Raw genomic sequence first — 12,977 nt, forward strand, 5'->3', positions numbered from 1 at the left:
ACAGAGGGCCGTTGGAGCTGCAGCAGTGACTCTAACACATGGTTATTCATAATGTGCTTTAAAAAGTATAGTTACCAATGATCTTTATTCATATAAGCACAATGACTAACAGACTGCGAGGATAGAATATTGATCGTCATTTATGTCTTGCATCTTTGTTCCTCTATCAAGTAGTTTTTAAGCACTATATGAAATATTTAATGTTAAAGTCTTATGTTCATGTTTCAGAAGGATCAGCAGGCAGCAGCTGTTGAGTGGCAGAACAAGATGACAGAGATGCAGAAATTGATCTGATGACAGTGTTGGAAAGAAGACAGTACAAGTTGTGTTGGCCATGACGTTGAGTCTTTAAATAACCTGTCCAGCTTTCATCAGCGTATAGTAAAGAAACACTGTAATGATACTGTCATAACTCTGTGACTGTTGGGCGGTCAGAGTAACTCTGTAAAAGTTGACTGGTAATTAGAGTAACTCTGTGACTGTTGACTGGTCATCATAGTGATAGCAATAATTTAACTTAAAATCAGGGAAAGTTCTGTCAAAGTAATAGAATTTTGTCTTGAACACAACATTTTAGCACTCTCTCCACTTCTGGTAATTAGACTACAGCAAACAGGCTTCAGTCAGCTGCAGACACCAGAGTACTCACTACAGGTGATCAGTTATGTTGGTAGCTGGTGAGAAGCATTAATGCTGATTTAACGATCATGTATTTTTTTAATTAAAATCAGCCAGGAGTAATTGGTTCCTGCTAAATCAGAGCATCTCCAGGTCAGATGTATTTGAATTTATAAATCTGACCCTGCTGGCCTGTATTACGGCCCTGTCCTCTCTGTCACCTTCGATCTCTCCCTCCTCCTCCCATAATCCATCACTCTTCCTGTCTGTTGTCATTCATCCCCTCTACTCCTCTCTCTTCTGTGTACTTCTCAGGCTTATCCTCCCCACGCTGCACTTACAGGGGAAGTAAATAGTCACCATAATGGCTTTTATTGTTATTGTTTTGTTGTGGTGGTAGTATCAGTGCTATCAGTGTCTGAATCACAGCTGCTGTTCAGCAGGGGAGCAGACAGGCTGATAATCTGCCTTACGTAATGCTAATTCATTCATATCTGTTTTTATTTTTCCTGTTGGCCGAGCAGACGAGGCGGAGGGTGTCCGAGTTTGGTGGCCCTGCTGATAAATCTCACACCACGTCCGTCTGTGGGATTTTATTTATTTATATTTTATCTGAACTCTTTGTATCCTCCGTCACTCGTAGTGGCAGGGACAGGTTTTTTTTTTTATGTCAGGACGCCTACTCGCTGAGCGGTGCGTTTCACCTCTGAATGCTTGATGGCACCGATTGAAAACAGATCATGAATGTAGGCAGCAGAAGGCCTTGATGTAAGCGAAGAATGAACCTTTAACAAACCTGATTTTTACTGTAAAACACAGCAGCTGACTGCTGAGCAGCGTTTAGTCACAAATGCAAAATCCACTCTTACATTTAAAGTTCACCGGGTTCATGTCATGCATGGATTAGAACTGCTTTTACTGAATTTTTACATTGTATCACAGGGCTTTATGGGGCATGGAGGTATCAGCCCGTGCAGCCAGGGAGGGGGGCGTTGAAAGGTTGGCCCTGTGGTTCACTAAACAAAGGAGGAGCAAATAAGAGGGCATTTGGAGGCCCTCCTATTGAAAATTTTTGAGCATTCAATGCTAAATTTCTTGCATTCAAGTGAATATTTTGGTGTGTAATGTCAAAGACAATCTTATGAGAGAACTGTGTTGAGGATGAAGCCTTTCAGGGTTGAAAACTTTTAATGTTTAAGTACAAAAAAATAGTGTTTTTTTTTGTTGTTGTTTGTTTAGAGATTTTTTTTAACCTTTGGCCTTTATTCAGATAGGACAGCTGACAAGAGACAAGAAATATGGAGAGAGAGAATGGGGAAGACATGCACCAAACAGCGCAGAGACCAAGAATCCAACCACAATAAACGTTCTGTCAGTCAGATTCATTAGAGGCCAAGCAGACATGCATGGAATCTGGTCAGTTCATCTGCTTCGCAAGGTTGAGGTGTTACAGCCATGCTATCAAAGATTCACTATACAAGAAACTGTTCCAGTCAAGTACTTGCCAGCAAGCAAAACACACTTCCAGCAAGCTACTCTTGTTTTATTTTATCCTTTTAGGAAATGCCCTTTTTTATTGATGCAAAAAATGACACTTACCGTTAATGACAGGAGTGAAAGAAGTAGTTGCAGTGTTGTTCACACAATTCATCAGATGGTGAAATTATGTTTCTTTTTGATGTTACTGGATTTTAGATCTAGTTTAAGCCGATACAGGTGTCTTTAAAGAGTTCTTTTGCTGTAGCACAACTAGTACGTCAACATTTTCCCTCAAATTTGGCCATTATATCAGATCTGAGTTTATCTAACAAGTCACTTTGTCTTCCCTGTTTAAATATCTTATATAGTTCAGCAGAACATTGATTAGACACAACAGATTAACATTGTTAACTGATATCTGTTCAGGCTAATGGTTGATTTTTGTAAACATGGTTGATACTGATGTTAAATCCCTAATGCTGTAGTAACAACAAGGATCAATTCTCACTAGCCTTCTCTATCATGTCTATGATTATCGAGCCTAAATTATAATAGAGTGGCTGAAAGCCGTTCGCTAATCTGATAATTCATGTTTTTATGCCTTTACGCTGGAGGCATTATGTTTTCCAGTTTTCTTGTGTGCTTAATATCTCAAGAACCCTTTGGTGGATTTTCATCAAACTCGGAAAAAATGTTCATCCTGACCCAAGGATGAAGTGCATATAGTTTGGAGGTCATAGGTCATGGGGCTCATGCACATCTCTTGCTTTTAATGTAATATCCCAAGAAAGCTTTGAAGGATTTTCTTCAAACTTTGCACAAAAATAAACTCTTACTCAAAGATGAAACAGGTCAGATTTTGAGGGTCAAAGGTTACAGTTGTTAGACTTCATAATCAGCACCCCAGCCCTTCTTCTTGACACCCTCTGTGCATTCACTGTCTGGTAATGTAGCAGCGAAAACCAAGTTTAACTTAATGAGGTCCAAGCTTTCTTTTCATATTCGGTTGTTTTAATGTAATTTTTCTGTCAGAAAATGATCAAACAAAAATTGCATGATCTTGATGAATAAAAACCTGAACTATAACAGTACAACATGACAACATTTGAGCTTCCCATCCTGAGGGTAAGGACACAGGAACATGGCCATGGTGGAAATATGAGATCTCAGTTTGACATCTATTATATTTCATTGTTTAGGTTATTTTTAGACGTAGATACACTAGAATTGTGTTTAAAATAAGAAAACATTCATTGTCGCTCTAAGTCTTCATGGTGTTCCTCACTTTTCAGTGCTCATTAAATGGCTGTAATACCTACATCTGTTTAACAGGACTGTACGGTGAGTTAATGCAGTGACATGTGGGTGTTTCCAGCCGTTGTTCAGGTAAACATGTCTAGACCTGCAGCAGTGACGTGGAGCCTCCTGTCAGGATCCCAGCAGAGCAGCAGTAATTACCATGTCACCTCTGCATGTCAGGTGTGTGTTAATGCGTGTCGTCTTTGTGTGTTTCATTACAGGATGCACATCACGACCCCGAGGACTCGGTGGGCGACGACGACTCTATGCCTGCATGCCCGGTGAGTCCTGTTTTTACTTCTCATGGAGCATAGCAGTGGCTGCAGGTTGTTTGGAGGCTTCTGTTAGTCTTTCCTCACATGGAAAGGGATTTAGTGTAAACACACAGAGCTCTATGTTTGGACTGACAACATGTTAACACTGATGGAAGCTGTGTCATTTCTACTTTCACAAACCTGTTTCCGCTCTAGAGCTCAGATTTTCTCTGTGATGATGTTTGAGAATACGGACGCCCACTCCTGCAGGATAATTGCTGGTTTGAAAGTAAGGCGTTGTGTGGCTCTTTATTAAAATCATGAGTCATCTTTAAGCTGAATAAGAGAAGATCCTCCCTCAGATCCCCGGTTCAGCTCAATGATATCATTCATTAGTGAAGTTATCATTCCACGTTATTTCTGGAATAAATGTGGTGGTTAACGCTGAAGGTAAACCCTCATTCTGATTCATTCTTCTTCTGCTGTGGCTTCCTCTGTCCCAGTTTCAAACTTTGTTTTGATGTTGTAACAGCTCTGTAAAATGTGCACGCTCAGGAGGAACTGTACCACACAGCACTGCAAAAAGGAAGTTTCTCTGCAAAAACAGGGCTTCATATTCATGTGAAATGCACTCGTTTGAAAATTAAACACAGCGTTACTGGAGCATATTTGTTACAGAAGTGGTAAAGGTCAGATTACATGGTCTTCCTCTATGTGAGGAGGGCCATGACCATGACCTTCACAAAACAAGAAACTGAAGCATCTCTCTAGGGAGGATTTGAACCCAAAAATCTCTTTTAAAGATACTTTTTTAGGGCCAAAGGGAAGTACATAATCCCCAGTAGACTACCACCATGACGACGGCTCCTATCCCTTTGCTGCAGGACAGAAAGATTTAGAAAATCTTTCATACCATCAGCAATTAGACTTTATAATTCTACCGTAAACAGATGAGAGAGACTCCAGACAATTGAATTTCCCGTCAGGGATAAATAAAGTTATTGTATTGTATTGTATTGTTTCACCAACAAACATGCATAGATCTTTACATAACATTTGTGGAGGGCTTGTCACAGGGCTGTTGAGGGTCACTCACAGGGCTGTTGAGGGGACACTCACAGGTCTGTGGAGGGCCTGCTCGCAGGGCTGTTGAAGGCCACTCACTGGGCTGTTGAGGGCCACTCACTGGGCTGTTGAGGACCACTCACTGGGCTTTGGAAAGGCTGCTCACAGGACTGTGAAGGACCGCTCACAGAGCTGTTCAGGGGCTGCTCACAGGGCTGTGGAGGGGGCCGCTCACAGGGCCGCTCACAGGGCTGCTCAGGGGCCACTCACAGGACTGTTTAGGGGGCACTCACAGGGCTGTTCAGGGGCCGCTTACAGGGCTGTGGAGGGCCATTTTACAGGGCTGTCCAGGGACCCAGCTGTTTCAGTGGGCAGGCCTGGCTAATTCTAACACCAGTTACTCACTAGTTTGTTGAAGTGCATCTACTGTTTCTCATCAACATTTCCAGGAGCTCAGCAAACTTTTTCTCTGTCACAGTCACAACCTGCAGCTTTATCATTCTTCTTTTGTTTGACTATTTTGTTCGTTCACTCTGTCAACTTCACTGATGTGTTAGAACAACTTGTAGGGGACAGAAAAACCAAACATTCTAGACCTTCTGTCGGGCAGCTGTAAGACGTCCTGACGTGGCCTTGATTGTCATACCCAACATGGGATAAAATTAGGGATGAACGATATTAGGCTCTTGTTGATATCCAATATGTCGATGTCCAAACTAATTTTATCAGATACAGATGCGGGCTGCACAGCGGTACAGAGGTTAGTGCTGTTGCCTCACAGCAAGAAGGTTCCTTATTCCCTGCCAAGTCAGGGCCTTTCTGTGGGAGTTTGCATGATCTCAGGCTTCCTCCCAACACCCAAAACTTTTTTTTTTTTTAATTGGTGACTCTTAATTGGCCATAGGTGTGAGTGTGAGCATGCCTGGTTGTCCGTCTCTGTATGCGACCAGCCCAGGGTGTACCCTGCCTCTCGCCCGCTAGAATAGGCTCCAGCTTCCAGCAACCCAGAACAGGATGCTGGAAACAGATATCTGAAACTATTTTGACAGAAAAGAAGAGGATTATGTTTAGTGCAAGCAGCAGAACTCTGTGCTGATTTGTCGTGTCAACATACTGCCTCATTAGAGACTCGTGGACAGCTCTGACCACATGAGAGTCCTCCAATATTGAAATGACTGAAAATGTCCATCCCTACCATTAACTGCCTAAACAGCATGCCTTCTGGTTTACAGTGTTAGCTGGATCAGTCTCCTGTGTTGTGTCCCAGTTTCATACTAATAACCTACATTTAAACCACCTCTCTAAATGTGCACAAACAAGAGAACAGTCTGTCTCTATCATAATGATTGTAACCCCTCTCTGCTTCTAACACAGCCCTGAAAACATGACTTTACATTCATAAAATGATGAGTTAAGGTATAAACCTTGACTATATCTACTTTAATTTAGTGATATTTCCCAGCAGGATAAAGCCTGCAGCTCTACGAATGTAAGCACACAGCTGTTATAATACCCTACACCTCCCAGAGTGTTCTAAACCACAGTAGGAGATTAAAAAATGACTTTTTCTCTGTCATAGGAGGAAGTTTGAAGATGACTCATCGTCTCTGATCTGTTTCGGTGTGTCTCTTATTGAGAATTCATTCTGAGTGAGCGCTGTCTGATAATCTGATTTCTCCGTCTGATTGAACCCTGACTGACACCAATCCAAACCAAATTAAATCCTGATCCGGACTGATACATTTGTCACCTCCTGTTTATCAAAGTAAAACTGGAGTGAGCCTTTATTTTGATGAAACTTGAGGCCGTGTGATGTCTCTGCAGCAGCTAATCTCTGAGCCAACTCATCCTGTGTTCACAAGGAAGCAGCAGAATCAGCAGCAGTTTAATGTGATCCTCTGCTGCTGCAGGAGCTCCTGCACTGCAGCTCAACACAGGCACACCAGCTGACTGAAGGCAGCAATGATGAATATTGAGTGTTAAAACATTTGCATCCCGCTCAATACATTCACATGCAAAGTTAAGTTGAGTGATAAAGATATTCAAGTGGAGCACTGGCCTTGTCCCAGTATGCATGCACAGTTGGCACATGTGTGTTGCTATGTCTCCTTACAGCTAGTTACCATGGACCTTCTCCCTGTTGACTTAGCTGACAAGCTAGCAAGCAGCCAACTGACTGTATATTGAACAGTTTAAACACATTTTACAGCTCTGTACATTTTGTACACATTCTGCTCTTCGCTTTGGTACCAATTAGCTCAACACCATCCCTCTGGCAGTGGCCTTGGCAGCATTAATGCTAGTTAACTCCTAGGTCAAAGCACACTGAGGACACTGTGGAGCATGCACAGAACACCTACTCCTATTTGGCTCTGATTGAGGAGTAAACATGCAAAAGAAAACTTGAGTTCCGACCACATTATTTAGGTCTGTTAGTCCAAGTCTAAGAAATTTGATTTAGGACGATTTCAGGTGGACTTCTAGGGTGCACTAACGTGAAACAATCCACACCAGACCTAGGCGTACCCCCAGTCTAGTTTGTTTAAACAGTGTGACCGCTCTGCACCACAGTGAAGCGCTTCCCTGGCCCTGGTGTGGATGGGAGAGATGGGGTTCAGCTCTGAACTTTTACTCATGCACACGTTCAGGCATGGATGTGCAGCATGGATGTATATCTGTTCCCCTCAACAATCATTTTGATCACTTGGAGGAGTCAAACCTGAAACAATGCCCTTCAAGGCAACACAGTGAATGCATTTGATCATTTGGGATTTATGCACAAGGTGCAATGTGTACTGGTGTTTAATAATCATGCTCTCAAACTCAGTGAACATAAATGTGATTAGGATTTATGTCATAATTGAGCATCTCTGTTAGGTACCTTATACTGGCTATAGCTACATGTTTTTATCATCAAAACCTGCTAAATAACTATCATGCATTGTCTAAATTGTGTTAGCAAAAGGGCTGCACAAGTAATCTAACCACACATCATGTCAGGCCATGCAATTACAAAATTGCATAAAAGGCTGCAATTATTTAAGTAGTACTTGAAAGGTTTATACCAGCAGATATGCCTTTAAGTTTAATGAAAATATTGTTAAGAAATCCCTCTATTTTTCCAAAAAAGAAATTTTTGAAGGCAGTACTGTAAAAACTTCAGATTTTGAATTTTTATGTTACTTAATAACCTTGAAAACTAAACAAGTAGACTCATGATACCATTCATGCATTATATTGAAATGAAAATCACAATAATGTTCAGTATAATTACAGTCGCACATTATTACCAGATCTTGGAGCACTAATTCCCATCACAATCTTGCTTCATTATTTTGCCTCCCATCAGGAGGAGTCACACAGATTCTGCTGCACAAATCTCACTTCTCTGACCTCTGATGATGATTTCAGAGAACTTAAATGCACACTCATTACAGAAATAAGAAAACATGCGATTTTGGTTAAAATCCAAAGCACAGAAGCAGCAGCGGGATTTGCACCAGGTCACCTGACTATTGCATGTCCTTGCAATATGACTACTGCACATTTGCACATTGCCATCGGAATAGAAATATGGTATATTAGTCAGCACTACTCTAAGTCATGCCATCTTGCTTTCATTTTGTCTGAAGATTTTGTCATGTTTAGGAAATGGAGTAAACCCCCCCCCCCCTTGCATTTTTGTGCATAAAAAATGATTTTGACAGCTTTAATTCTGTCTCTGCACAATTTTAAATACAAAGATTTTGTGTTTGACAGAACCATCACAGCATTATTTACCATGCATTTTTACTTATCTGGCCTTCCCCTCTGTGCCGTCCGTGGCTGGTTGGTGGTAGCTTGGTTTACATTAATTCTAGGGGTGGTAAAAAAAAAAAAGGATACATAATAGTATTGCAATATTTTGTCTGGCGATATATTGTATCATCTCCTCTACCAAGTATCGATTTTTTAAATTGATTGCTAATGAAAAAATAAAGTCCATTTTTTGAGGTAAACAGAGGTGACGGTCATACAGCAGGAGAAAGTAAGTACAAAAAACATTGCAGCACCAGGGAAAGGACATTAGGAATGCAAGCAGGGCATGAATGAGATGGACATGACACATGAGGTTTGCAAGAAGTGCTGCATGAAAATAAAATACTGCAGAAAGACGACAAACATGAAAAAGATATTGTGTTGCAATACTCAATGTATTGCAAAATGTTTTAAATTGCAATAATATCGAATCATGATCCAAGTATCGTGATAATATTGTATCGTGGGACCACTAGTGATTCCCACCCTTAATTAAGACTCACTCTGGTCTTGTCCTACTCTGTTTTACAAGCTTTTAAGAGGCAATATAACCCCTGTCACATGGGCTTTCTTCATGTGCTTGGTCCCTTAGGCCTTCACCTACACCTTAAATCAGGCATGACCAAGCTAACTACAGGCTTACTGTAGCCTGTGGTCCATTTTTAATTTGCCTGCTGCAGTCTTTAATAATAAATTGAATTATGGACCACTTTAGGAAGTGAAACGTGTTCTAAATTTAAAACAAGGTAGTGCTGCTTTGTGAATTCTGTTATCTAACATTTTGACAGCAGGAATTAATTAACATGCTTTTTAGTTTGTCAGCTTCTGCTCTTGTTTTGTGTCTGAATGTGGAGATGATCTGTCAGCGTCATTCTCATCCTGACCAGGTTGGTCTTCAACTCCTGAATCCTTAGCAATGATTGGCTATTTGCATCCTTAGCCATGAACTGAAGGCTTTTATGTTGGCTGTTGTTCATTTTTAGTATCAAGTGGCCCTGCCAGCCTTGTATTTGTCAGTATGTTTGGACCCTGGTTTAAATGTTGCTCGTGTTTAAACTCCTAAATTGGGAACTGTGTTCAAACTAGGCAATGTTTCACCTCAGCACTGCTGCAGCCCACTAATGATATCCAGCTTTCTTTTCTGGGCTGCTCAGAGACATGAAGTCTTGGTTGGAGAGACCATGAGTACATATGTCTTCATTTCTACCAGCGTAGAGCAGAGAATATGTGACAACCTGCAGACAACAGCCTCACGTCTCCTCAGAATCAGACAGAAACTGACGCCCATCTCACTCACAGGATTTCTAGCTGGTGTGTGTGTCAGTGGCAGCAGAGCAGCTGCAAGCATTGATTTTTAAATGCAGAGGAGATGGTTTATAGATCTGCTGTCTGAGAAGAGCTGAGCACTCATTACCTCACTCTCCAGAGTCGCAGCGCACACACACAAATGCACACACGAGCCTGCAGGCTGAAGCTGGAGTATGAACATCACAGTTTATGTCTGTGTGTGAGCATGAATATGTTAGAGAGCGTTAACGAGCCAGGCCGACTTTTCCACTGGATCAACACTGGGAGACTTGGTGTGTTGAGTTTGTGTATGTGTATTTGTGTGTGCATTTGTGTGTTTGCATTTGTGTATGTGCCTTCTCAGGTTAATTTGAGGTAATGAGGCAGCTCTCTCTCTCTCTGCATCACTGCTTGAAGTCATCTTAAATTAACTCTAGTACTCATTCATAGGGGATCTTCTATAAAATCAAACTTTGTAATTATTTCCAAACAGCAGAATAAAACTAACCTGATACAGGTAGTTATAACCAACCAATAAAGAAAATAATGAGCTGATCAGTCACCAATGACAGTAGTATTTGATGCGACTCTGCACTGAGTTCAGCCTTAGTTTGCTATGCACCTTCAGCCGAGAAACATACAATCACAAAGCCTCTGAGGTTGATCAGCGTGGCCCTGCAGCCTGGTGATTTCTGTCACTGACAGACTGTTACTGAGGCCCTCAGTGAGAATCTGCTCATCCCTGCCTGTATTAGATAATAACACACTCTTCAGATCAGACAGTGAGATGGCAAACACTGACTTCACACACCGACTGCTCCTCTCAGTGTTGAGTCAGTGACACACACACATATTTCACACACACACCACTGCCCCCAGCGAGTCCTAAAATGTTTTCCAGACAGCGTGAAGTACATCTCTGCTCCTCAGAGGGCCGACCAACATCTGCTGCCATCTGCTGCTGCTCTGTGTGTTTCTGTGTGAGTGTTGTAGAGACGCCGTATCATGTTTAGACCCAGGATGAGGTCACTGGTTCACTGAGACGGACACTGACCTCAGACTGGAACCAAAGCAATGAAAAACACTCACCAGGTTCACTGCTCACATGATTAGTTCACTTTTTTATGTACGCTGCAGGTGTTGTTTGGTTCTGTGTGCTTTTAGTGTACAGCTTCTTTGGCTAATGAAAAAAATCACTCTGCTGTATTTTTATGATCCAGTTAAAACTATAGCTGGGTGATATGTCCTATAATTTATAATCATATCTGTATTCATGGTATTACAATATTAAAGGAGATAATGCATAAAATGTATATTGAGGTGTTTATTTATTGATTTATTTATCATAGGGGACAGTACACATAATGAACATAGACATGTAAATGTGCCAGATTGTAGCCATAGGCTAGTTTCCATCCTTGTCCCCAGCAGGTTGATGGTCTACATGTAAAAGTGCACATAGAGAGAGCACGCAGGGCTTTACTCTACTTGTTCTGATTCTTAGTCGCTCCTTGGCTCTTAATCCTGCATACAGATTTTATCTTACATGACAAATAAGAATTTTGGATGTATTTTGGATGTCAATGGGGAGAAACTGCATCAGAGCAGGGGTGTCACACTCAATCACAGCAAGGGCCAGACTCTGGATTTAGGTCTAACCTGAGAGCCGAACAGGGTCAGCATTTAACCACAAACCATCAACCTCATTTCTACTATTAATAAGATGCAAAAGAAAACCTTGGCACTGATAATAAGTGATTTTGGAAATTAAAAAAGACAAAATTTTTAAAGGCTCAAATCTGAGATAAAAAGTACAACTTTTGAGAATTTTTTTTTTTAAATGAGTTAAAAAGGTCAAAATATAACTTAGGATTTAAAATTGAGTCTTAAAGGTCAAAATATGAGAAAAAAGCCAAAGTAAAGTGTGAAAAAGTAAAAGAAATGACTTGAAATTTAAAATTGTGAATGTAAAAAGGGCAAAATATGGCGTAACATTCAAAATTATGAGATAATCTTCAAAATGATGAGTTAAAAAGTCAAAATATGACTTAAAATTTAAAAATGTGAATTTAAAAGGTCAAAACATGATATAGAAGTCAAAACTGTGAGTTGGAAATGTCCAAAAATGACTACAAATTTAAAATTGGCCATGTCAGATGTCAAAATTTGGTATTAAAAAGCCAACACTAGATGTGGAAAAGGTCAAAATATAGCTTGAAATATGAAATTATGAATAGTAAAGGAAAAAATTATGAGTTCAAAAGGTGAAAGTATGAAATAAAAAGTCAAAGTAGTATGATTCATAACTTTGGATGTGAAATAGAAAATGTGAAAAAAATCTTTAATTCTTACTTTTTGTTTAATTAGTTCAACTGTTATATTTTTTTCAGGTTGTATGACGTATAAATCATAAAGGTTAAGTTAACATTTTTATACTGGAGTAAACCAGAACTGTTCCATGGGCCGGATTTGGCCCCCGGGCCTTGAGTTTGACACCCCTGGTTTAGCGCTACATATTCATATTTTCCATTTAACCCAAGGACCGTTTAACTAATCCTTGTTCTTCAGACATTAAAGTTAAGTATTTCCTTACTATCATTAATGAGGAGATGAGAGGAGTTAGCGTCCTCCCTGCACTGACACAGTTTCTCCTCAGAACCCTTTAATTGATTGATTGAATGATTGTATTAGCCTTGTTTAGGGAGCAGTGGACACACTTTAAATCCAGCATCAATGGCAGAGCAAGAGGAGAGGAGCTGGTCTAATCTTGTTGTATGATTGAACTGTTTCAAACCGGCGTGAACCAAATGAAGCTTTGCACCAGCCTGGAAATGTCGGCTTTGTTTCACATCTGAATGTCAGTGAACCAGGTCTCAGGTGAGCATGTTTGAGCTCTGTCCAGTCATCAGCTCAGCAGCAGAATCTCAAATGACAGCGAGACAAGCCCAACATGTGGACGAAAATCTGCTGGAGTTTTCTGCCTGACCTGAGAAGTCAAGAGAACATAAAGAAAAGAAATCACATCAGTGCATCAGAGAAAGTTCTCTGAATTCTTTTTTTTGCCGTTGCTGAGTTCAAACTGAGCATGAGTCAGCCTAAAGTTTAATTTGGTGCTGCCTTCAGGGGCTCTCTATAATCCGGCGCTGGTTTGCTGATCAAGAATGCTGTTTTTCTGGA

At 40.7% G+C, this 12,977-nt stretch overlaps 1 protein-coding gene across 3 annotated transcripts in view; it reads left to right on the forward strand.

Annotated features, from left to right (window-relative positions):
- The window catches only part of LOC121527168 (ribosomal protein S6 kinase alpha-3), an 84,947-nt gene that overhangs the window by 10,863 nt on the left and 61,107 nt on the right, over window positions 1-12,977 (forward strand). For 2 of the 3 annotated variants that reach the window (XM_041813961.1, XM_041813962.1), the window contains exon 2: window positions 3,618-3,677. In XM_041813961.1, the coding sequence (XP_041669895.1) occupies window positions 3,618-3,677 (60 nt within the window). Of the gene's footprint in view, window positions 1-3,617; window positions 3,678-12,556; window positions 12,678-12,977 lie in introns of those variants that run through there. The other variant, XM_041813965.1, reaches the window with a different exon arrangement.

Source organism: Cheilinus undulatus, linkage group 19 (assembly GCF_018320785.1).
Source record: "Cheilinus undulatus linkage group 19, ASM1832078v1, whole genome shotgun sequence".
NCBI classification, from domain to species: domain Eukaryota; kingdom Metazoa; phylum Chordata; class Actinopteri; order Labriformes; family Labridae; genus Cheilinus; species Cheilinus undulatus.